Here is a 26,703-nt window from a genome sequence, read left to right as displayed (position 1 = left end):
TGTCTTAGTTTTAGCCTATCCATTGTAAAAATCAAAAAGCACAGGGATAATTTTTTTTAATTTAGTCTCTAAAAAAAAAAAAAAAAAAAAAAAAAAAAAAAAAAAAACTAACATCTCTAAAAACATTCAAGCCCACACCCCTCGAAAACAACTTCAACAAAAAAATGTTATCATGCGGCTAACATATACTCTTTAAGCAACTTCAAAACAGACTTTGACGCAAGTCTTTCGGCCATTTTCTTGTCAGCAGCCATGCAAGAATCTTTAAGGACAATATTGTCTTTTACTATCTCTATAGTGAAAGAGATGGTATCATCATCGGTAGTACCATGCTTAGCTGACTTTTTCATTTCAAAGTGATTTTTTTGACAAATATCATGCAACTCCTTCACTGGATGCAGTTTTAGTGTCTCGGGTGTGACTAAGGGATCCAGAAGAGGCCTAATACTCTGAAAAACTTTATCTTTATCGTATCCAGAATCTACAAGAATCGCCCCGGCTATAGATTCTATTACATCTCCAAGTACCTATTTACAATAATACCCCCACACAAACAGTAAATTGTATGCAAAAAAAGTAACATAAAGTTCTAAAACAGTATTAGACAGTGTCAGATTGGTTAGCAACAATGTACTTTACTCTCCCTAACAGTATAGACAATGTACTTATTTTCCCCATAATAGAAACATACTTTATTCTCGCTAACAATATGGACAATGTACTTTATTTTCACCCATAATAGCAGTATACTTATATTTATTACTCATAATCCAAACATACTTACTTTTCTTACAAATTATAGCAACATCACTTTATTTTTTACCAATGATATTAACTTACTTACATTTCGCTAATGTACTTTATCTGCTCGTAATTGCTATTATCATTAAAGAATTATAAAAATGTATATATGTAAGTGCATTGCTATTGTGGGTTGCATAATGCTACTATCAGTAAAAAATGTAAGTATGCTGAAATTATGATTTGAGAAATGCAAGTACATTGCCCATATTGGTAAAAAGAGTGCTATTTCACACAATTTGCCCAATGTTTTAAACATGTTAACTACAAAAGATCACTGACCTTAGGAAATGAGGTCTCAAACTCCCACCCGAAAGTACTTTTCATGGACAACTGATCAAATGCATGAACAGTTGTGACAATAGCTCGGTGAAGATCTTGAGATCCATGAAGAATATGTTTGTGTAGATCATATTTTACCGCAGATTGTGCATAACAATCATTATTGACAGAAGCTGACCTCATATTAGTCAACATTCCAGGAGACATTCCCGGATATTTATTGTACAAATACACTGTGATCATATAATCCAACACTGCATCCCCAAGAAACTCCAAACGCTTCACACAATTTCAAAAAATTTGTAAGTAGAATGATAACAATAAAAAATAGAAGAAAGTAGGATGTTATTTTGGGAAGCAAACCTGGTAACATTTTGGAATCTCGGGTAGCATGTAAGACCCATGAGTTAGTGCTTCAACAAGTAAAGAAACGTCTCTAAACGAGTAATTTAGCAACGACTCAAAGTACTGAATGTTTACATATTTTTCTGGATGCAAAGTCGAGGCTCGTGTATACGGTGTGTTCACAAAGTCAACCGAAATACCGATCCATCTCATAAAAGATAAGGCTGCCATCTCACCTCCTTCACTTAAAAAAACACCAATTAATGCTTCCACAACATCCGCCACTACTTTCCTTTTTATTACCCTTTTGCCCCTGATATACATTTTTTTCTCGTCCGATAGAATCTCTTCCTCCAATTTAAAGTTGCTTGAACGATCTCCGGGGACAATCCATGTTTTTGGCTCGAATGGCTCATTACGGATAAACCCCTGAATACAATAACTAATTGTTGGATTAGTGTCTAAGTCCATAACTATTTTGGTATGTACTTGACCCGATGGTGCATGGTCCTTTTGGGTTGCCTTCACCAAAACAACTTGATAGGATGAATTATGGAGAGTAAGGATTAAATATGATTTATTAATATATTATGGGAATAATATATTAAAGGAGAAATCATATTGTTTAATTAATATTAGTCAATAATTAATTGGTAATTAGTTTTGTGACTAAAAGAGATTAATTAAACTTAAGGGACTGGAATTGTAATTATAGGATAATTGCAATTTGGGCCATGGATTGCCTTGTATTAAGGGATGGACGAATTCTAATGGGAAACCCATAAGGAAATCGTCCATGGGCTTGATAAAAGGAGTCTATGGGTTGCTTAGGGCTTAAGCATCCAAATTAGGGTTTCCTTGTTAGATAACCCTAATAGCCCAACTATATAAAGACCCCTTAAGGCTCAAAAACGTGGCTAATGTTCTTGTAAGGGTTTACACACGTTTTTGGCAGCCTCCAACCTCTCTCCTCTTCATCCTCTTGCTTATGGTGTTTGTGAACCATTAGAGGAGTGACACTTGTGACTCTAAGCCTTCCAAAGTCAATTCAAGGAGGAATTAGGATTGTTATTGCTACATAACAATCAAGGTATGATCTTAAACCTAATTACATATTAATATGATTACTTGTATGCTAGAATTAGGGTTTATAGTCTTGGATTCAAAGCATGTACAATAGAGAAACCTAGATCCGAGCATTAGGGTTTGTATGAGCACATAGGATGTCTTATGACCAAAACCCATCACTAATTACCAAAATACCCTTATCTTAGATGAGTTGAATAAGACATAAAAAGAGACATTACCGGAAGATTACAGTTACATCCCAATCTGCATAACGAGTCATTCGATATAATTTTCTCTCTTCTTGAACTCAAAATTCCCTCGTGTTGATCTTGAAGTGTCTTAAACAATTGTTGAGTAGTAGCATACTTAAGAAAAGAATCGCCTAGAGTCTCAAAGGATTCCAGATGAAACTTTTCTACACATTTCTTTGTTGTGATAGCTTCCAAAACCTATAAAGAGCCAACAACAGAATGACATAAGGAGAAGGATAGTGAAATGAATAAAAGAAGGGTAATGAAATGAATACCTTAATGACAGGAACATCTGCATTTGGCATGCTATGAAATAAATGCATCTTTTTCAAATTCAAAGCAATCATCCACGACTCGATCCTGTGCATGATTGATGGAACAAAGGAGAAAGAATAAATGGTGCTTATAGAAACAGGAGACAAGATGATGTCACATAGTTCAGATGGCAGCGCAACTCCTGCATTACTTGTTTCTGCAAATAAACAAAACAATAATAAGCATAACAACAAATAAAAATAAGTATATAAATTCCGACATAAATACATTTTTGGTCCTAGAGTTTAGTTTTTTTTTTTGTGCATTTTCAGTCCCCAAAACTTCTCTTGCAGTTTTGGTCCTTAAAATGTTAACTCCAGCTTCAAGCTGTTAATTTAAATAAGGACCAAAAGTGTAAGAAATAACGTTTTGAGCCAAAATCAGCTAAACTCGGGGACCAAGAATGTAATTTACTCTAAATTTTGTTTATAATAATAAATAAATGTATTCTAATAAATAAAAATCTTTTTTGCCACATGTCACATTCTCATTCATTTTGCCATATGTCATTTTGTGGTTATTTAAATTAGTTTTTTTTTCATATCATTTTATGGTTTTTCCATTTTATTAAATTCCACATAATATTTAAATGCAATAATTATTGCAATAAATGCAATAATTAATGAATATCATTTTCATTAATTAACTTTTTTTTTTTTAATTTCAAAGTTTCTAAATTAGCATCGGTAGTTTCATTTATTTATTTATCTAAATTATTTTTTTAATTTAAAACAGAAAAAAAAAACATTTTAATTTTAAAATTCAATATTTTTCATATTTTTCTTATAAATTCAAACTTTTCAAATATTTAGAATTTCATATTTAATTTTTCTTTTAAATAAACTCATATAATACTTACCCTTGCTAATAATTAAACATAACAAGAAAAAAGAACAAACCTTTTTCCTTCTGTTGTCTCCCATTTTGAAGAAAATTTTGAACTGTAAAAAGTTGTCTAGCAGCAAAAAGCGGTTCTTTTTCGAACATCAAGTCAACTCCATGTCTGCGTTTTTTTTAACAAACTAATTTTACACTTATCCAGAATAATAAATAAAAGAAAATTAATAAGTGTGAATCAATATTCAAAAATCAAATACCGTCTTTTGTAGTGATTTTTATAGGTAACAACTTCCCCTTCTTTTATTTCCAAGGTCGAATTGCCATTCAAACCAAGTAATCTTTCAGTAGTGCAATATATGCGCCCATTATGAGGGGTATACACTAAAGAATTTTCCACTAAACAACTACATACTAATCCACTTTTTATGTGCACTTTTTCATGATTATTTCCCTTTAGACAACACATATGTTCGCCTACACCTCTTTCATAGGAGAACATAGCAGCCTTAACAGCCTTCCACTCCACAATCATTGGAGCTTTATGTGGGCCCGCTGACGGGAGTAACAGGTAGTCATATACCATGTCAGCAACGTTTTTTAATTTAAACGAATCAACACACGTTTTCAACTTCGGAATTGACCGGTGAATAAGTAGTGTCAACACCAACATTTGGAACTGATTCGTTAAAGTTACCTGGAAGAAACAAAAAAAAAAAAAAAAACAATATTGTAACGATAATATTAATGGCAAGAAAATTTATAAAAAAATTCTAAAATTTTGTATTACCTGTTCAGAAGTAAGCTTACACGTTCCAATATAAGTCAAAGAAACAGAAATGTCTCCTCTATGGGATTCAAGATCAAAGGTCAACCCTTCATTGTCAAACTCTAACTTTGTGCTTACTGCAAGAACAATATCTTCTAGTGGAATCTCATATTCAAAATGTTTTTCTAAATTGATTTTGTAAAAATAATATAAGTTAGTTGAATTATCTCCAAATCCAACAAGCTCTGGTGGTATGTATTGAACTTGTTCTTCGACATACTTAATTCCTGTTAAAAAAATAGTGAATTAAAAAATGAATTAAGTAGATAGAGATTGTGAATTAAATTAAATGTTAGTATTTTACCGGTTTCTTGTTCATCATCAGCTGATTTTTTAAATGTATCAGGGATAAGATTGTCCGTTAGTTCGCCCATTGCATGCAACTGCTTACATGCTTCAAAACATGCAAGTTGCTTCAGCATTTTTGTGGGGCCCGAAACATTCACGCTTGGAAGTGGGCAGCTTTTAGGAAAATAGATAGTGCAAGTTCTTAATTCTTTGTCAATCACGAATCTTGGGTAAGGTTTAAAATACCTACAAGTGATAGAATAGTAAGAAAATAAGCATAAAGTCATTAAAAATGAAGATAAAATGATGGGTGTAAATTATACTTCCCACATCACATGAAACTTGTAACAAATCAGCAACATTCGTCTATATTGTCTTTTAGTATTTTATTTTCGAACGTATACTCAAAGAAAGATCTTAAAGTCAAACATTGTATTTTTCATGGGACAGAGTAACATGTTGTTTATTTTTTACTTAATGGACTTAGCTAAACTATATACAGACGTTTCTTTTTCACTCTATACAAAAAACAACTTAATAAAAAAATTAATGAAAATGATGTTTTTCCATTAAAAACTAACCTTTAAAAAAATTGACCTCAATTATTATTTGGGATAATCGCAAAAATGACCAAAATTATTGGTCGCATTTAACAAATTGACTACTTTTTTACCCTCTTAACAAAATGAACACGTGCGAAATTCGGGTTCCCTACAATTCCGAAATTACATTTTACTAACATAAGGCTGCAAAAAGACTTTTTTTTTTTTTTTTAATTTCATTATATATATATATATATATATATATATATATATATATATATATATATATATATATATATATATATATATATATATATATATATATATATATATATATATATATATATATATATATATATATATATATATATATATATATATATATATATATTGCAAAATGGCATCACCATTTCACAACATATGAACAATTTCTCAATGCAATTGCGTTATTTGTTAAAAAAGACCCCGCTCATTTTGGTCCTTTTTTATATTATCTTATATCTTTTTCCTTCCATTTTGTTAAAATGTAAAAAATAATAACGATAGAAGCATCCAAGAGTTAAGAGCAAACCCATCAGAAGGTAGCCTGGAACAATAGAAATAAACCATGGAAATACTCGAACTCAATCTTAAAGTCGCTCCTGTGGATTCAACATGATACACCACTTCATCATACAAGTCTTTTTCAAGGGGCCCACATGGTTCAGAAGCATGGCTCAAAGACTCATCCCGCATGATCTTTCCACTCCGAAGGTAATTATTCACCTTATTCAACGTATCATCATCCCCACTAAAAATCATCAAAAAATAAAATAAATAAATAACATATTTCACAAACACCACATCAAAATGAGAAACAACTCTATCATTAAAACTTATACCTTTTAACCAATAAAAGAAAATCAGAATCCTGCATTCGAGCACGACCTCTAGACTGAATAAAACTGCAAACAGTAGATGCAGGATCGAATCTTATTACAAGATTGCATTTCTGCACATCCAAGCCTTCTTCAAGAATTGATGTTGCAACAATGATGTTTACCTGTATATATCACAAATTATGTTTAATTTTAACACATGCACTTTGACTATAACATTAAATATAGACATACATACCATTCCTTTATGGAACTCTTCCACTATTTTATTTTGTACACCCCGGCTTTGTGACTGAATAAGAGCATTATTCCCAGCTACGTATTCTGTTTTCCAGTCAAAAAGTTTAGAGTGCAATTCACACAGTAAGCTTTTTAATACCCTTGCTGTTACCACCCTTTCAACAAAGATTAAACATCTCATTTCCTTCACATCCCTACAATAAATTTATATATAAAAAAAAATTACAGATATTGGTAGATAGATATAGAGTACAATGGCCACAACATTAGCGAGAGCATATACATGTATTCCAGAAGAGATTCGATTAAACAGACGACTTTTGTTGAGAGCAACCCAATGCTCACAGTTGCTTCGTTGACTTGAGTGATTGACCATTCTGGAAATCGCCAAAAAAGATAGTTTGAAGAAAAAAGAAAAAGTTTTTTCTAAAGATTAATTTATAAAGAATGTTATATTAAGTACCATTAGGTATGTATGAGCAAAAAACTTTGTTGGCATCTTTGCAAAATTCCCTGGATATATTTTCTCCACGTACATCCAGTTGCCCCCATAAAAACAGGTCATTTTTGTCGCATGAATATGCTTCGGCTGCCTGTTACAAGGGGTAAAAAGGTCATTTTCTGTTTCTATGTTTGCAAGAAAAGATTAGTAGTTTGAAAACACACCTTTGAAGCCAAGAAAATGCCCAATTCGTCTAAGCAAAATTCAAAAGTTGAATACAAATTGGACAATCTTTTAATGGCATTTTGCCTTGAAGATTCTGAGAGAGTTGAACTTATACTGACTTTTGATTCATGCTGTGGAGTAACATATGTATTTGTTAACAATACAAATTTGATAAATATTTCAAAGTCAAATTAAACCAGTAAAGGTTACCTTTTGTCTTAAAATTGAAAGAGTGTTTTTTAACTCCTCAAGAACATGGTAAGGAGGTGCCATGTTTTTGTAAAACTTAATCTTAACAGTAGAAACGGGAATGTAGTCAGATAACACAGATTCACTTGAGCACGTATACACCTTCATTAAAAAAATATACTACTTAATTATTATGCCATTATAATCAAATAACTAGTTTAAATGTTTGAACAAAAATGTGAAATTTTCTTTAAAAACCTTTGAATTCAACATAGTCTCAAGTTTGTTCATCTTTTCCCAATAATCCTTGGGTGAGCTTGACACTACAATACAAAAAACAAGCTAATTAGGATCACACTAATTAAGAAAACAAAACAATAAAAATAAATTTTAATTTTAATACCTTTAGCTTCCACAGGTGAAGCTGTCATCCCAAGTATCCTAGGAAGCTGAGAACCACCATCGCGTAACCGGGGGTGATAAAACTCCTATATATATATATATATATATATATATATATATATATATATATATATATATATATATATATATATATATATATATATATATATATATATAAATGATTTTCACATTTAGAAAATTAATATTAATACAATATGATCATCCTAAAATTAACATAAGATGTAATAAAAACATAACACACCTTCATAATAAGAGCGTACTCATATTTTTTCTTTGCACGATGACATTCATCAAATATCAGAAGCTTGATGTTATCCAAGCTTAAAAAACCACGGTTCAAAGCATTAAGTAAAATTTGAGGTGTCATCACCAGTAGCTGCAACATGATCATTCGTCAAAAACTTATACTGGTCAATAAATGTTGACTTTTTATACCTGGTTTTCATCTTGTTGCTTCTTCCAATCAGCCGCATTCCAAAGATCAACACCTTTTTCCCCCCAGTATTCTTCCACTTTCAGATCAACATGTTTTCTAACACTATCAGCTTGCTATACAGCAATGAGGGATACAAATTCTCATGATTGTAGTTAAAAAAGAAAGAAAGCATATTGTGTGCAAAAAATTAAGAAATATGGTAAGGGTCTAACCTGTTTGACTAATACAACAGTGGGTACCAAAAAAACTGCAATGAAAGGTGATGGTTTTTGCAACAGGTAAGCATAGTGGCGTAGAAGCATAATAGCAATTAATGTTTTGCCTGATCCAGTCTCCAAGAACACTATTGTGTTCTGTTTTATTGCTTGCTCCAGAGCTTCTATCTGATAACTGATCAAAATACACAAAATATTGCATCAAGAAAAGTGCACTTAAAGCTAATCAAAAGTTTGAGTAAACTATCCCTTAAAACTTAAATTCGTAAAAGACATCCAAGAACTTCAATAATGCAATCACATCTATGAACAAAATTATAACTCATCGACTCCTATCAAACAACTTTTCTTTTTTCTGTTTATGCCAATCACATGTGTCTAACAACACCCACTGTCCATGTTCTACATGTCCTGAGCAAAATTTAGGACCCCTAAGACCAACTCCACCCTTAACACTATCTTTTACACTCAAATTGATAAAAGTGGTGTAAAAGATAGCATAAACGATAAATTTTCTCTGAACCGTTATGTAAACATATGTGGAGCCCAAGATTCTCTCTCCAAAAGAGCCTTTGAGGAGAGAGGGAGACTCCAACATATATATAGAAACATAAGGGACCATATCATACCAATGTGTGATATACTAACACTCCCCCTCAGAGAAGGAGGTTCGATGAGTAAGAAAAGGATATGTTAAGCCACTGGGATGAAGACGCCGACTCTGATACCATATAAACAATATGTGGAGCCCAAGATTGTTTCTCCAAAAGAACCGTTGTGGGGAGAGAGAGAGAGAGAGAGAGAGAGAGAGAGAGAGACTTCAACATATATAAAGACAAAAAAACTATGTCGCACCCGATACACTAACGCATTGCACTATATTTAACATAAAAAATAATATTTTAAGTATATTCCTCTTTCAGTAACTTTCAGTTGAAAACAACATTTGTATTTATTAGCCTTTTATAAAATTAGCATACATATTTCTTTACAATAGCTTTATAAATTATATTATTATATACATTTATAATTAAAATAAATATTCTTATATAATTAGTTATTATATTATTGAAACAACTTTATTAAAAAAAAAAGTAACAATATTAAATAGAGAAAAAGACAAATATATCTACTCTCATCAACCACTTTTCAAAAAATAGACAAAATGATTGGTATTGAAAAACTCTCATATTTGATACAAGAAAATAATTACAATAAGAACAACTTTTACACTCCATTATTACAAAATAAAAACAAACCTCTTTCTAACACTCTCAATCTAGTGTTATGATCTAACTATGTTTGTTTGGGATGTATTTACAAACTATGGTTGGAACCTCTATTTATAGCCATGGTAGCCACCGTTTTAGCCTCTCCATTTATTGTGTTCATCATGTCAAAAGAAGAAGTTGCCATTTTCTTTTGTCAACAAAGGAGGGTATCTAGAATGGAGGTTGGAACTCAACAAATCTCCCCCTCCGGTCTCCATTTAACAATCCTCAATCCATCTATGTCGACACATAGTTTGTGTTTCTCTTGTGTCGCCACCTTGTTCAACTTTTCTGCAAGATTGTCATTTGTGTTGACCTTTGATAACTTTAATTTTCTTCCCTCGATTGCTTCTCTGAGCTAGTGATAACGTATATCAATGTGTTTTATGAAGGAATGGTACATAAAGTTCTTGATCAAGTCCATAACACTCTGACTATCATAATAAACGATGTCCTCTTGTTGTGGAAACCCTAATACTCGAAGATACCGTTTTAGCCATATAATCTCCTTCCAAGCTTCAATTGCGGCCATGTACTTGGCTTCCGTTGTTGATAATTACAAACACTTATATAACCTGGATTGATATACGCATATACTTTCCCGGAATTCCTAGATGTCTACTCACAACACCAATGACATGAGTGGTATCAGGTCGTGTATACATTATCACATACATAAGGCTTCCTACAACTGGGGAATAAGGGATTGTTTTCATCTTGTTTTTTCTTTATCAAAAGGACAAATTTTCTTACTCAACTTAAAGTGATTTTTCAATGGTGTATCAACGGGCGTGACATTTTTCATGTTGAACCTTTTGATCACAATTTCAAGATACTCCTCCTATGATAAGAACAATTTTCTCGATTTTCAATCACATATAATTTTCATGCCTAATGTTAATTTATGATTTATTTTTATCTCATGTGTAGTGTCGGCTCCTTATTGTAAATATTGTATACATGTTTATACTATTTATAGAGATGGAATACACTAAAACCCTAACGAGTATTTTCACCATCAAACATGCTATCAAGCCTCATACGTATCCTTCCTTCTTGATACGTAAACTCTTTTTTCCCAATGTCTCCTTCTTTGTTCCAGCAATCGATCATCCCCAACCAATCGTACATGATGTTTTGCTTGTGTTCCAAGTATCTTGGGTTCATATCCAATTGTTATTGGCTCTATCACAATCTGTTACATCAAGTTTTTCTTGTGACTGCTTCCACCGAACAACAATCACCGGTGTTACTCCATCATCGACCTTCACTCGACGTCGTTGCTTACTATTTCTATGTTCTCGAAATCTCTCATCATCACGACGTCTAGGATTGATGCTCCATACGCCTACAATCCCTCTTCCTGCCCATAGTAAGCTTCATCTTGTTATTTTGTTGTTTTTTATTTCACGAGTTTTTATATTTTCGGAATTATGTCCATCTCGGGCTCATCCTCTACCAATTTCCCAACCGCTTAAATGCTTATCTATGCGGTGACTAATGTATATAATCAATTCAATTTTAAACTAACTGTGGACAGATCAAAATACAAACTTTGGCGAAGAATCCTTATTGATATTTGTAGAGGTGCCAAAGTTGTGGGTCATATTAGTGGAAATCAAAACCAACAGGCGATGATGATGAAGATTGGGATTCCATTGTTAAGTCTTGGCTTTTACTCTACAGTTGATCCAAATCTGCTTCAAATTATATCACGTGATAATTGTACTACCAAAGATCTTTGGGATGAGCTGGACAAATTTTCCTCAACAACAAAATGTCATGCATGTTCTAACTGCAAGATCAATTCAAAAATACAAAAAAGGGTGCATTCTCAATTACCGAATTCTACCACACCTTGAAGAATCTAGTTGATGCATTGTCTAATTTCGACTATGAGATTATAGAAATTGAGCTTGTTATGCAAATCTTACGCCAATTGTTGCGTTCATACAACAACATTGTGGAACAAAACCGGAATAACAATCGGGTTGCCTCTAGAGGGATAATTCTAGTTTGTATGTTAGTACTAATCAAGTTACGAGAAATATTTCGGGTCAACGATCTCATTATGCAGGCATACTCCAAAAAATCAAGATTTTTTTTCAAGCTTCTCAATAGGTTTTGGGAATCGGCACTCCATTGTACTAGCCTTATGCTCCTTTCGGCTCAAATTCTCTCAGTCCATCAAGCTTTGGAGCACCATCGGCCCACCAGCTGATTCTGTTCATCATCTCCAACCGGACTAGTTTCTACGGTCGGCCCATTCTCCTTTTTCGATCTAGCAACAGCCTCACGGACATCCCCATTTCACACAAAACAATCATGTTGGCCTCGGTCATAATCCATAGCAGTTAACAATTTTTTTGGCAGCCAAGGTCCAAATCTCCGACTCCATCTTCAAAAATGACCGATCTCAGCTCCATTTTTCAAGAAATGTGTGTACAACCACCTCCGGATAATATTTTCTACATCGACACCGGTACAATCTCTCATAGGTCATTTACTCAAGGTAACATGCTTTCCCTTACTCTGTGTAATTCTAATTCCATAATAGTTGGTAATGGTGCTTTGCTTCCGGTCAGTCACACAGGTCACTCTTTCTCTCCTCTCTCAAAATAAATTTATGCTAAAACATATTCTTTTGTCTAACAAAATCGTTAAAGATCTTGTGTGGTTCATAAATTTACCACTGACAACTCTATTTCTGTTACGTTTGACCGTTTAGTTTTTTCGTTAAGGATGTTGATTCATGTGCCCTCCTCCAGCGTTGTGGTAATACTGAAGATTTCTATCCCATTACTCAGTCTTCTTCACATTCCTCTGCTACTGGTCTCCTTATTGTGTCTCTATCCCATTACTCAATCTTCTTCACATTCCTCTGCTACTTGTCTCGTTATTGTGTCTCTCCCTACCTGTCATCGTCGCTTCGGGCATCCCGACCCTTCAATTTTGAAGTTTTTATAGTCTTGCAATTTTATAACGTCTTCTTCAAATAAATTTTCTGTCTAGCATGCATGTCAACTAGGAAAGCATTGTCATCTTCTGTTTCGGTCTTCATCAGCAAAGACATCTAAGTTGTTTAAATTAAGACATTCCGATTTGTGGACTTCTCCGGTTTAGGATTAGTGGTTTCGAATACTATATACTTTATTAGATGATTATTCTCCTTTTTGTGGGTCTTTCCCATTCGTGCTAAATTTGATGTTTACTCTATGTTTTGCAATTTCCAAGCTTATATTAAAACACAATTTAATTTCGAAATTCAATGTGTTCTATGTGATAATGGTTGTGAATATAGAAATCAATCTCTTCTAAATCAATTTCATTCTCACGACATATGTGTTTGTTTCTCATGCCCCTACACATCCCAACAGAATGATATGGTGGAACTTGTCATATGTATAATTAACAATATTCTCCGTACGTATCTCTTTTAAGCATCATCGCCTATTAAATTCTAGGCCGAAGCTCTCCTTACTACCGTCTACACCCTTAACATCCTTTCCATGGCCACTCTATCTTTTAAAACACCCTTTGAGGTATTCTTCGATATGTTTCCCTCCTATGATCATCTTTGCGTATTTGGATGTCTCCGCTATCCCAATCTTGCATCCACCTCTCCTCACAAACTCTCACCACACTCAACATCTTGCATCTATCTTGGACACTCTCCGGATCACAAAGGACATTGATGCCTTGAATTCACAACCCAATGTCTCATTATTTATTGCCATGTTATTTTGATGTGGATAACTTTCCTTACAAATACTTTAACTCAACACCCACTACCTTTGAATATGACTACTTGATTCCAGAAAATGTCTCATTTGTCCTTCCTACACATGCTACTTCATCTAGTATATTGAATCCCTTCATATCTTCTCCTTTGGACGCCACGTCTTCTCCTCTCCTTCTTCCCCACCTTAGTCTTTGGATGATTCTACTTCCTCCTCTCCTCCTCTTATGTCGAATCATATTCCTTGTGACTCTATGACAACCCATTCTCAAACTGGATCTTTAAAGCCTTGTCAAATCCTCAATATTTCTTCTACTTATGACATCTCTCCAATTCCTCGCTCTACCCTTCAATCCATGTGTGATCCTAACTAGAAATCTACCATGGATATTGAAATGGATGCTCTTCATTGTAATCAAACTTGGGATATTGTCTCTTGTAACACCTGTTCCACGTATTACTTAATTAAGTTTTAAGGTTTTGTGTGTGGACTCGGCGAGTTGGGAGTCCAACTCGTCAAGTAGAGACATTTTGGTGGACGCAGGATTTCGACCCTACTCGACAAGTCGGAAGGCCCGACTCGACAAGTAGGTGTTGTAGAGGAAAACCTTAAATTTTAGGGGTTGGTACCCTATTTAAAGGACTTATGGTTCATTGTAGCCTCCCTTATCGTCCTTACAGTCTGAAAAGAAACCCTAGCCGCATATTTGAGCTTCTTTGAGTGTGTATGGTCCTTAGAGAGTGAATTCGTGCCTCTAAAGAAGGAAACTTGAAGATAGAAGAGCTTGAAGGAGGGGGAAAGCTTGGGATCCAGCATCTATGGGTTGTGAGCATTCATTTAGAGGTAAAGTTACCACCTTGATCTCTAATTACTTATATCTCATTTCATGGTAGAACGTAGTCACTTTTGGGTGTAAAATGGGGTCAAACTCAAATATGGACTTATCACAGGCAAATGGCTCCTGATCTGGACCTCTCTAGGTCCCCAAGGACATAAAGTTACTCACTTTATCCATCTTAGCCCCTTTCCATGCATGAGAACCTTGTAGGAAGCCTAGTTTTGAAGTTATAGCCTTGGAGGACCTTGCATGCACGTAAAGTTTGCAACTTTACGTGGTATCTGCACTAGGAGAGTTTGGATCTGGAGTTTGGGACTTTAGATCCCACTGGAAGAGGTTGAACTTAAAGGAGACTGAAGGAACTCGTCGAGTGCCTTAACTGACTCGACGAGTCAATAGGGTTTACTCGTTTTCAGGTCTTTTGAGTGAGTTTTCGGTTGTCATGATTTTTCGGTTACATGAGTTTTTGGTTTGGTATTCATGAGTTTTCGGAGGGATTCGGCGGGTTACACAGGTAACTCGACGAGTTGCTGGACACACTCGATGAGTAGAGGTCAACATGCATTGTTGACATTGACTGTTGACCAGGGTTGACTTTAAGGGTGTCTATGGGATTTTGACGAGTTAATCACATGATTATTATAGGCGGTTGATTTGGACCAGCACGTGGGGGATTAGCTAATCTTAGCTTGTCAGTTCTACATTCACAAGAGGTGAGTCTTCTCACCATACCAATGGGTCTAAGGCACCAAGGCCGGCCCATTTCATGATAGATGGTATACTTGTTGTGTAGAGATATGTGGTATGCTTGTTGTAGAGACATGTGGTATGATAGTTAGATATGTTTGGTAATATGTTATCTATATATGTGACACTTGCAAGGAAAGACCATGGGGGAGCCCATGCCACTTGGATGTAAGACTATGTGGGGGAGCCCATGGCTTTTCAAGCAAAGACTATGGGAGGAGCCCATAGCACTTAGATGTAAGACCATGTGGGGGAGCCCATGGTTTTCCAGCTGAAGACCATGGGGGGAGCCCATGATACTTGGGTGTAAGACCATGTGGGGGAGCCCATGGCACCCTATAGTAAGACCTTGGGAGGAGCCCACGATATCCTTATATGTTTCTATGCATGGCTTATGTGGTAGAGATAGCTCTTATAGCTAATATGATATGTGTTATGTGGATTGTGGGTGGGGTATGCTCTGCGGAACTCACTAAGAATTAGATTACCGTATGTGGATATGTTTCAGGTACATCTGAGCCCAAGGGCAAGGGCAAGGTTTGATGGCATGACATGCACTCTCTCTCGGGCATCTTATGGGACACTCTGATGATTTGAAATAAATTTGTAATGGTTATGAATTTTGGAAACAATTGTATTTGGAAACCTCATGGTTGTGGAAATATTTTGGTTAATTAAAAATAAAAATTTTCTTTTGAAAATTAGGTCGTTACATCTCTCCTCTCAGTAGCAACATTGTTGGCTGTCAATGGCTCTATCATCACAAATTTAACACCATGGCAAGCTTGACCGCTACAAGGATCGCTTAATTGTTGAAGGCTTCTCCTAACCGCCTGACTTAGATTTCGACGACACGTTCAGCCATGTTGTTAAACCCGCTACCATTCATACTTATAAGCATTTCCATCTCTCGACGTTGGCCTATTCATCAGCTTGACATTAAGAATGTGTTTCTTCATGGCGAACTCACTAAGGAAGTTTATATAAAACAAACTCCATGTTATGTAGAACCTTAACACCCTGCTTATGTATGTTGATTTCGCAAAGCCTTATACAGGCTTAAGCAAGCTCCTCACTGCTAGTACCGGTGTTTTTGTTGGATTAATGTCTAAGTCCATAACCATATTTGGTATGTACTTGATCCGACTTGGTATGGTCTATTTGGGTTGCACTTCACCGGCACAATTTATATGGTTAGTCTTTTGAGAATAGTATATTTATGATTTATATTAATATATTATAAGTTCTAATATATTAATATGGAATCATATTATTTAATTAGTATTGATCAAGAATTAATTTAGAATTAATTAAGTGATCAAAAGGAACTAATTAAATATGGACTCTTATATATATATATATATATATATATATATATATATATATATATATATATATATATATATATATATATATATATATATATATATGGAATGGGCCAAGTTCCTTTAGGTTGGGCTAAGCTATCATGGATAGTCCATGGAGCTTTAACCCATGGATCCTAGGAAATGAAAGGTCATGGGTATTAGGGTTTAACCCTAATCCTCCACACTATATAAAGGGTCTTATAGTTTATGAAATGGTGCTAGTGGCTAGTGTGGATACACTAAAGAGGGCAATAACCGATTTCATAAGTGGGAGCCAAGTATCCATATTCTCAAAAGGTTTTCCAAAGTGTTTTGGTGATTTGTGATTCCACTTGAGGCTTCCACACTATTGGGGCTAAGCTCTTAAATTTTGAAGACATCAAGCTGCATCAAAAGGTATGTCGTCTAACTAGAACTTTGTAGTATAGGTGCTTAATAATATGCTAGTTAGGATGAAACCTTGGAATATTTAATATTTGCATGTATAATAGATAAAACATAGATCCAAGGTTTATAGGGTTGCATGTACACCATAGGAGTGTTAGAATGCTCAAAACCTATCAGTGGTATCAGAGCCATGGGTTGTTTTCTGTTATATTGATGCAAATGTTTTATTTTCAAAGTTGAAAAAAAAGGAAAAAAAATGACGTTTGTCAAATTTTAAGATAATTACTTGTTTTTAAGAAAAACTAATTATTTGTAAAATTTGAATCATTTGCTATATGAGTTGAATTAGGTCAAATTTAGTAAAAGATAAAATGAGATGATTATTTTGTTAGTATTATGACTCCATAACTTGTCCTTCATGAGATGATTATTTTATTAAATAGTATTATGACTCCATAACTTGTCCTCAAGTTATGGATGTTTAAAAGTCACTTCTTTAAAAGTGTTATTAAAGAATAAGAGGTTACATAAAAAATGAAGAGTCTTCATTTTAACGAACCATTAAAATCATAAGTTATGAAATGAAAAGTTTTGAATAGTTTCAAAAACTTGCCCTCAAGTTTTGGAATTTGTAAAGTTTTCCCATAATTACTTTAATTCCAAGTTAAGCCCTTAGAATTTTAAAAGTTAAAATTCAACATTATACTTTATAATATTATAAGTTAATAATAATATATATATATATATATATATATATATATATATATATGTATGTATGTATAAGAGCAAGTCGTCTTACCATTAGTAGGTCTCATTCATGAAGCCGGTCTATAAAGGGGTATAAGGTTACTGCCTATAAAATAGCAGTTTAATGGTGTCCACTCTCACCCACCGCTTCCTTGACCGGTGGAGGGTCGTTAGCCGAACGGGTAAGACAATGACTATAATTCTCCCTTCATTAAAAGTATTAATGATAAATACTAATAACTAAACATTTATAAATTCTCAATCTTAGTTAAGGTGCTAGTCCATGAAATTACACTTTGCACTTTGTTTAAGCCGTTAGTGGAGCGTGTGTGGTTAACTGGCACACTAACCTGGACTTAACAAGGTAGGCAAAGGGTAACTTAATGTTTATCATAGTATTGGTGGAGCATGTGTGGTTAACCGACACATCGATTGAGGGGTAAATATTAAGGGTACCAAGTATATTTGCATGATTACTTCACACCTTGTTTTGTGATCCTCGGCATCCCAGTCACAAAACCTGAAGGGCACACTCGAGATTGAAACATGCCATTGAAAAGTTCAATGAATCTCAAAAGAATCTAAGAGTTTCAAAACCAATTAAAACCTAATAATACATTTTGTTTATCTTGGTGGAAATTGGTGAATCGTCATTCACCTACATTCACATATTTTATAGCTTGGATTACGGCATCCCTATTCCAAGTTATAAAATAGTCTGATGGGTCCTAGCCTTAATATTTCATATTGGGTGTTATATTAGGGGCTTTAGATCAACTATCTTGAATATTTCCCAAAAGATGTCTAGTTCAGACATCTATGATCTTCCCAAATCTCTTGGAACTTCACTTCCTCCACCTCATCCAATTATTATCCCTAACCCACAAGTTCAAGGTCACTAAAGCCCTATTGGCAAGGCAAGGTCTAGGTGTGATCACATCTTGGAGATGAAGTCACATATTGACAAGTCGGCAGAGTTGGGTGTCAAAGTCTTGAGAAAGTTGGTGGTTCAATCACTTTCTAAGTCACATAGTAAGTTCCTTTGGGAATCCTATGAAACAGTCTATGACAAGACCCTTAATGATCTTATCTATTTGCTTGGTGCTGCTGAATCAGCAATGAAGGCTAGTAAAGCAAATTTGATTAGAAGATCGACTTCCCAAAACTTTATGGACATTGACAATGGTGACACTAGAAATCCAAAAAAAGCATTCTCTTCCCAATGGAAAGGGACCGGCCATAGTCAACTCGGTTGACCAAATGGTAAAGAGAAAAACTAAGTCTGTGATAGTCCCATGTACCATTACCAAAGGGTCCATATGTTAAATTTCCAAAAGAAGAGGCATTGATTGCGAAGCTGCAAAATTTACCTAAGGATGTTAAAGTCAATAAGTTTGACTCTACTTTAGGTAAAATCCATTGTCTAACTCTGTTAAGCTCCTATTTGGAGATTCTTATTACATAATGTGACTGAGTCAGATGGTGATGTTATAAGAACCAAAGAAAGAGAGAAAGCTTAAAGGAAGTATATGCTGATTCTGATCGCGAAGATGGATTTCGATCGCATCAGAATTTTTGAGATGTTACTTAGGAGTTATGACACATTGCTTAGGAATAGATAACAACAAGGTTTTCATCTGGATTGTAAGGATGAGTTTTTCCGCAAAGTTTTTTAAAATAAAAGGAAAATTTTGATTTTATTTATTTTAAGTATCCTTACAATGACATATGTGAAAAATTGTTGTTTATATGATTCCATTGCTAGTAATATAGGAAAATGGTTTTGATTCTTTCATTTGTGGTAGTGTCTAAATTTACCAAATAAGGAAAGTTTCTCATAACCCAAGTTTAAATTGGACCGAAACTTGGAATCATGCAAGTTGTATAGTACGATGAATGAGAACTTTCAAGCATTGGAAAATTAAGACTAATTACTTGTTCACATGGATGTGTGAGTCATGTAAAGGACTAAGGGATCGGGTACACATTCTTGTGCACTGGTCAGAGTTCACCACAAAATATGGATAATACTATTCGTCATGATTTACTAAGGTTTAGTAAATATGATTATACTTACAAGCTTAAGTATAATTCTAAGACATTGGAAAAGTTTCAATGTATGACAGAACGAATAAGAAGAATCAAATTAGGCAAAAGGATAAAAGTTTCTCAAATCTAAAAAGATGGGAGAGTACTTTAGTATCATGTTTTAAGATCATCTTAATGATTTAGAGACCTTATCACAATTCATCCTCTAAGTGCATTCTGATAGTTAAGAAGAGGAGTTATGAATTGTTGAAGTGATTAAATCAAGAAGATGATTCATACATCGTTCCAAAAACAATTCTTAGAGTTATACTCTAAGATTGTAACTTGAGTGACATGTCTTAAAGAAGGTTTAAAACACTTTTCAAATGTAAGATTAAAAGTTTTCTACTCTTATACATTTGAAATTGGTAATTTGTGATGTTTTGGATAAAATAAAGACCAACTCAGGCTAATTGTGTTAAGTGTCTGTCTTGATTAAATCCACACTATCTCTTGAATATTTGGCAAGAAAGTCTTATAGGTCAAGGAGACAGTGGAAGTATAAAAGACCCTGAAAGGGTTTCAAGAAGTATTCAAGAATAAAACATGTATTTCATCACTAGCACACAACTAGAGGTTTATAACCTATCGTGTTGACATTTCTGTGCCCATTCCAGTTAAGTTGGCTATACATTTGAGTTCTACATGTTCTCAATTGTTTGCATAGCTACTTGGAAGCAATTGCAGGCCCTTGAGCTGCCAGGTGGCAAGAAGTTAAGATTGCACAATTTCAATCCATATTAGTTAGGATTTGTCACTAACCTAGTCTTGTGATTATGGTTTGACAAATTCACATGGATAAGAACACATACACCATAAAATCTAAGTGTCATAAGGTTTCTCTTCGATTCATGAAAATGATGGTGAGGAAATTCTTTCACTAAGTAGATTTTAAGTAGATATCAATTGTGATATTTATAGTTCTCAAAGTCGTTACTGGAGTGTGCGTGGTTAACCGACACACTAACATTGACTTATGAGAACTGGAAAAAGGTCTAAACAATTGAGACTATGATTACGGCATCCCTTTTCATAGTTCTGAAATTGTTCAGACACACTTGTGAGCTATCTAAGATAAGGTGTATAATTTTGAAAAAGCCTTATCAAAGCAATCTAGTATCAGAAATCTGAACTTTGGTAAAAATGTCAATAAAGTATTGACTTCTAGAGGTCCAGCTGTTTTCTAGATACATGTCAAAGCTAGTGGGAGCATGATAATTATGATAAGAATTGCAAGTTAGCAATGTTAATTATAGAAAACAAAAGTTTCAATTCGTGAGGTTGCAGGGGTTGAAAAAGTTGTTTTGCTATAATTAAGGGAGATGAAATTATAATTCATTTCAATTCTAAAAAGCTTAGATTGAGTTTATAATCATTCTAAAGAGCTTATATTGAGATTTTAATCACCTTTAGTCAAGAATATATATATATATATATATATATATATATATATATATATATATGAATTTCATGTTGGATTGGTTCAATTTAAGAAAATTCTATATATTACGTTCTCAAAATTCGATTATGATTACGACATCCCTTTTCATAGTCAAATCTTGAGAATATGGCAAACAAAAAAATTATTATGGCAAAAGACTGGTCTAGAACCATGTCTGTATGTGAAACATCATGAATCGTGTCCCATTTACTTTGGGTACAAGATCGATTACATGTGTTATAATATTTATCCTTTCTCAAGGACAGTTGGAAGTATACTGTTAATATTGGAAGGACCATATTGACATGGTCTGAAAACAAGCAACTCTTGTTCAGAAGTGGTAGTCAAAATGGGAATATAGAGTTGTCTTCATAGGTGGAAGCAATCTGTGTAAGGTTAAAGAAACTTAATGCAAGAAGCATGTTCAAAGCAATGCGCTTTGAATCTAAGACATCGTTTCCATGGAATTGCTCTCCATTGGGATACTCTGTAATGATTATTGCCAAGCCTTTGTGGCTTTGTGCATAATCATTACAAGAGGAACAGTGCATGTAAGTTTAAAATCTAAACATATTTCGATAAATGATAGGAATTTGGAATTCTTATATGTAAGACAAGGATTTGGGAGTGTGAAAAGCGAATCATTGAAATTATGTTCAATTGATCTAAGTTCACAAAGAAAAGGATCATAGTCAAACATAGAGTTCATACTTGGTGCATGGCAAAGTTATTGTTTAGAAAACATAGTGTACATGCTTGGAGCATGGGACACCTAGTGTTTTAATTCAAGTATAAAGTTGATAAAACCGAAACAATGAATAATGAGTAATCAGTATGGTGATAAATAGAAAGTGTTTTATTTAAATTCATAGGTTTTGATACCATATTAGATTCATTTATTCTTGTGTTTCACTTTGCATGCTTTGACTTCCATAATAACTAGGTTATTCTTCCGGAATGACTAAGTTATTCAAACCATTAACAGTCGGTCACATGTTGAAAGTAGATATGAATCAAGACTGTCATGGGTTGGCTTGTAGAGGTCCAAGTTGGTGGACAAAGTTGTGCTACAACACTCATGAGTACTCATAAGTTCTGAGTGTTGGATTCAAGCCACGCTCATTTGAATCACTTCATGGATTTTATCACGAGTGATCATGAGACGATAATGTCTTATATTCTTCAAACCTAGAGATATGAGTTGTTACTATGAGTTGGTTGTACATTGATTGCACGAAAACGCATTCGGTAACTCGATGTTATAAAACGTGCTTTTGTGTATGATTCAACAAGTAGTAGAACAAGCCATATGAGTCGAAGTTTATCCATTCCTTTTACCTTCGGGATAAAAGTGATATATGTGGGCCCCTCGATGATTTAATGATGACACATGTGAGTGCTTGGCCAAGCCAAGACTGATTTGATTTGTTCAATCAGTCAGTCATCATAAATCGAAAATTGGGAAACAACAAATGGACAGAAAGAATGATTGATAATCCATGTATCAGTCCATATGATATCTAGAATGGAGCAATATGTGATCCCTTATCTAATGGACAAGTCATTGACAAAAGTCAGAGTTCGTTGACAAGGTCAGAGTTCGACAACGGCTTTAAGAGCTACAATTTCCAGTTAGGTTTTGAAGTCATACTCAATAATAGTTTTAGAATATTTATCCAAGTGGGAGATTGTTGGATTAATGTCTAAGTCCATAACTATATTTGGTATGTACTTGACCCGAATCGGCATGGTCCATTTGGGTTACACTTCACCGACACAATTTATATGGTTAGTCTTTTGAGAATAGTGTATTTATGATTTATATTAATATATTATAAGTTCTAATATATTAATATGGAATCATATTATTTAATTAGTATTGATCAAGAATTAATTAAGTGATCAAAAGGAACTAATGAAATATGGACTCTTATATATATATATATATATATATATATATATATATATATATATATATATATATATATGGAATGAGCCAAGTTCATTTAGGTTGGGCTAAGTTATCATGGATAGTCCATGGAGCTTTAACCCATGGATCCTAGGAAATGAAAGGTCATGGGTATTAGGGTTTAACCCTAATCCTCCACACTATAGAAAGGATCTTATAGTTCATGAAATGGTGTTAGTGGCTAGTGTGGATACACTAAAGAGGGCAATAACCGATTTCATAAGTGTGAGCCAAGTATCCATATTCTCAAAAGGTTTTCCAAGGTGTTTTGGTGATTTGTGATTCCACTTGAGGCTTCCAAACTATTGGGGCTAAGCTGTTAAAGTTTGAAGACATCAAGCTACATCAAAAGGTATGTCATCTAACTAGAACTTTGTAGTATAGGTGCTTCATAATATGTTAGTTAGGATGAAACCTTGAAATATTTAATATTTGCATGTATAATAGAGAAAACATAGATCCAAGGTTTATAGGGTTGCATGTACACCATAGGAGTGTTAGAATGCTCAAAACCTATCATGTTTTACGGTCTATCCTTCTCTATTGGATTTCATAGTAGTCGTTCTGACACTTCTTTTTTCATCGTAGCTCTGAAGCTATCTACCTTCTTATGTATGTCAATGACATCATTCTTACCATGTCAGATATGTCCTTAATATCTCTTGTTATATCTCAGATGTCCTCTAAATTTTCCATGACAGATCTTGGTCATATCTTTCTTCCTCAACATTACTACTACTGGGACTATGCAAGGTCTATTCCTCTCACAAGTTGCGTTTGTAAAAGAAATTCTTGATCGTGCAGATATGTCTTCCTGTAATCTATGTAGCACTCCCACGGACACTAAACCCAATCTTTCCGGTGTTGGAAAGTCGGTTACTGACCCCACTTCGAAGCCTGGTACTCTTCAATATATGACTTTCACTCGTCGAAATATTGACTATGTAGTTCAGCAAATATGTCTTTATATGTATGACCCTCATCAACCTCATTTCTTTTCACTTAAGTGCATTATTTGATATCTTCAGAGTACTATGTCTCACAGTCTTCAAATTTGTCCGTCTCATGTTGATCATTTAATTGCTTATTTCGATGTTGATTTGACTGGTTGCCTTCAAACTCGTCACTCTACTTCTATGTTTTGTGTCTATCTTGGGGATAACCTTATATCTTGGTCCTCTAAGCATCAACACATTGTGTCTCGGTCTAGTACTGAAGTAGAATAGAGGGGGTAGCTAATGCTTCAAAATCTCCTTCTTGATTTGTCATGTCCGTTATCTCATATTGTTGTCTTCTGTGACAATTTAGTGTCATGTACTTGGCTTCTAACCTAGTTAAGCACCAACGAACCAAACATGTAGAAATAGATTTACATTGTGTTAGGTAACACATTGTCATTGGTCAAGTGTGTGTGTATGTTACGTTTTCCATATGCTCATCAATTTGTTGATATATTTACAAAAAGACTTCCTACATAGTTATTTTTAGATTTTTGAAACAAGTTAAGAAATAGAAACTGATTGGGGGGGGGGGGGGGGGGGGGGGGGTTAGTTTATGATTTATTTGTATCTCATGTATAGTGTAGGGTCCTTATTGTAAATACTATATACATATTTGTACTATTTATAGAGATGGAATACACTAAAACCCTAATGGGTATTTTCACTATCAAATACCCAATATTTGTTGCGTTGAGCCTAAGTCTTTCATATCAAAGAACTTGGAAAAATCTTTCTTAAAGTTGTTGATCATGGTTTCATCTTGGCCCACTACTAGCATATCATCTACATATAGAAAAAGGTTGACAAATTTATCATCTGAAAAACTTCTTTAGGTATATACAATGGTCTGCAACAATTCTTTTGTACATGTGACTTACCATTAACAAGTCAAACTTCTCGTATCACTGCCTTGGCGCTTACTTAAGACCATAAAGTCTTTTCTTTAATCTGTAGACGAGATGTTCTTTCTTTGGCACCTTAAAACCATCTGGATGCTCCTTATATATTTCTTCATCCAAATCACCTTGGAGAAAGGTTGTTTTCACATCCATTTGCTCAAGTTCAAGATCTAAACTGGAAACCATTCCGAGTACGACTTAAATAGACATCGTCTTCACAATCGGAGAAATTTTTTTTTATCAAAGTTAACCCAATCAGCAAATTCCAAGATGTTGTAATTTTCAGGTTGTCAGAAAATTCCAAGAAGTTGTAATTTTCTTTTGTCAAAGGAGGACACCTAGAATGGAGGTTGGAACTCAACAAAAGTTAGCCCAATCGGCAAAATAGTCATCACTTATCCACATGGCATTTGCAAAATAATGATGTCATCTGAAAAACGGTGATGTAGCAACCAAAACGACATCATTTTGAATAGGCTCGATCCTTAGGGAGTTCACTTGATGAAATGGAACATAGCCAAATTTTGAAACGGTAACTTGAATGGTCGACTCATGTGATTAGCCGATTACCATGGTTATGAATAAATTAGCAACAATGTCAATCTCAAACCTTCATGAGTTCGCAAAAATCAGAAATAAATATGCCTTATTTAACCATATTTCACTCTCAAATTTCGTACTTTCAATCTTTCCTTCATGTAATTCTTTTTCTCCACTATACCACCAAGAATATATATATAAGATTTCATTTTCTGAGTCTTTAGTTTCATCTTTGCAACGTTAGGGTTTGAAAATGTAAGATTTTAATAAGATTTCTGCACTTTTGCAATGTTTCAATCACGGTTTGAAAATTTCATACTTTGCAATGTTCTTCAATCTTTCTCGGTGTTTGAAAATTATGAGTTGTTATTGCAGATTTCCAATTTCACATTAACTTTTAGGGCCTAAATTTACTAAATCGTAAAGAGCCTCTAAATGACAAAGTCACACTATCATTTTAAGAAAAAATTATATATAGATAAATCCTACGTAAAAAACAGACTGCATCTGCGTTTTTTTTTCTTTCACCATTTTTCATATTGCTGTCATTATTTTGGCATTGCAAATTGATGGCCATTTTTTTGGTTGAGCTACTTTTTTATTATTTCTTGAAAAAATATATTATGGGAGTAGAGACATATTTGTCCTTTTTTTTTCTATTTAATATAGGCTATTAATATTATTATACGAACAATAAAATGGCAAGTGTGGAGTTGGTGATGCTCACCATTGATATGATCAAAGCAGAGATTAAAAGTGATAGAGCATCTCAATTGAATGAACCATAAACCAAGTGAAGGTCGTATACTAACCTTCTTGCGAACGGAAGTTGATCGGCAGATGTTTCACTTTCACCATTAATCACAACCATTCTCTTTCTCGATGTGAATCTTCAACAAAAACAGGGGGAATTAGTATGGGATTTGAATTAGAATAACATGAATATGATAGACGATTAGGAAGTTGATCAATGGGTTTCGCAACTTGGAATCAATCGCATTAAAAAGGAAAATGCTACAAAATGATACTAGCTTTTTTTTTTCTTGGAGGCTAAGAAATAAA

The 26,703-nt window shown here is 34.0% G+C and overlaps 1 protein-coding gene across 1 annotated transcript; it reads right to left on the bottom strand.

Moving 5' to 3' along the window:
• LOC145014179 (endoribonuclease Dicer homolog 2-like) lies at positions 1 to 26,703 on the bottom strand. The gene is made up of 22 exons (XM_078972550.1): positions 26,454 to 26,703; positions 8,604 to 8,781; positions 8,391 to 8,504; positions 8,197 to 8,331; positions 7,936 to 8,020; positions 7,791 to 7,855; positions 7,554 to 7,694; positions 7,343 to 7,474; positions 7,140 to 7,269; positions 6,960 to 7,053; positions 6,675 to 6,870; positions 6,440 to 6,600; positions 6,130 to 6,348; positions 5,033 to 5,262; positions 4,690 to 4,955; positions 4,160 to 4,596; positions 3,962 to 4,065; positions 3,023 to 3,219; positions 2,736 to 2,945; positions 1,447 to 1,857; positions 1,084 to 1,362; positions 1 to 527 (listed from the first exon to the last, which is right to left on the bottom strand). Exons 1-22 carry the CDS (start codon positions 26,510 to 26,512, stop codon positions 171 to 173), a joined length of 4,200 nt encoding a protein of 1,399 aa, XP_078828676.1. The 5' UTR covers positions 26,513 to 26,703; the 3' UTR covers positions 1 to 170.

The sequence above is a fragment of the Lactuca saligna genome, chromosome 9 (assembly GCF_052625555.1).
Source record: "Lactuca saligna cultivar CGN05327 chromosome 9, ASM5262555v1, whole genome shotgun sequence".
Classification (NCBI taxonomy): Eukaryota; Viridiplantae; Streptophyta; class Magnoliopsida; order Asterales; family Asteraceae; genus Lactuca; species Lactuca saligna.
Note: the sequence above shows the minus strand (reverse complement) of the source record. Positions and strands in the feature narration are given on the sequence as shown.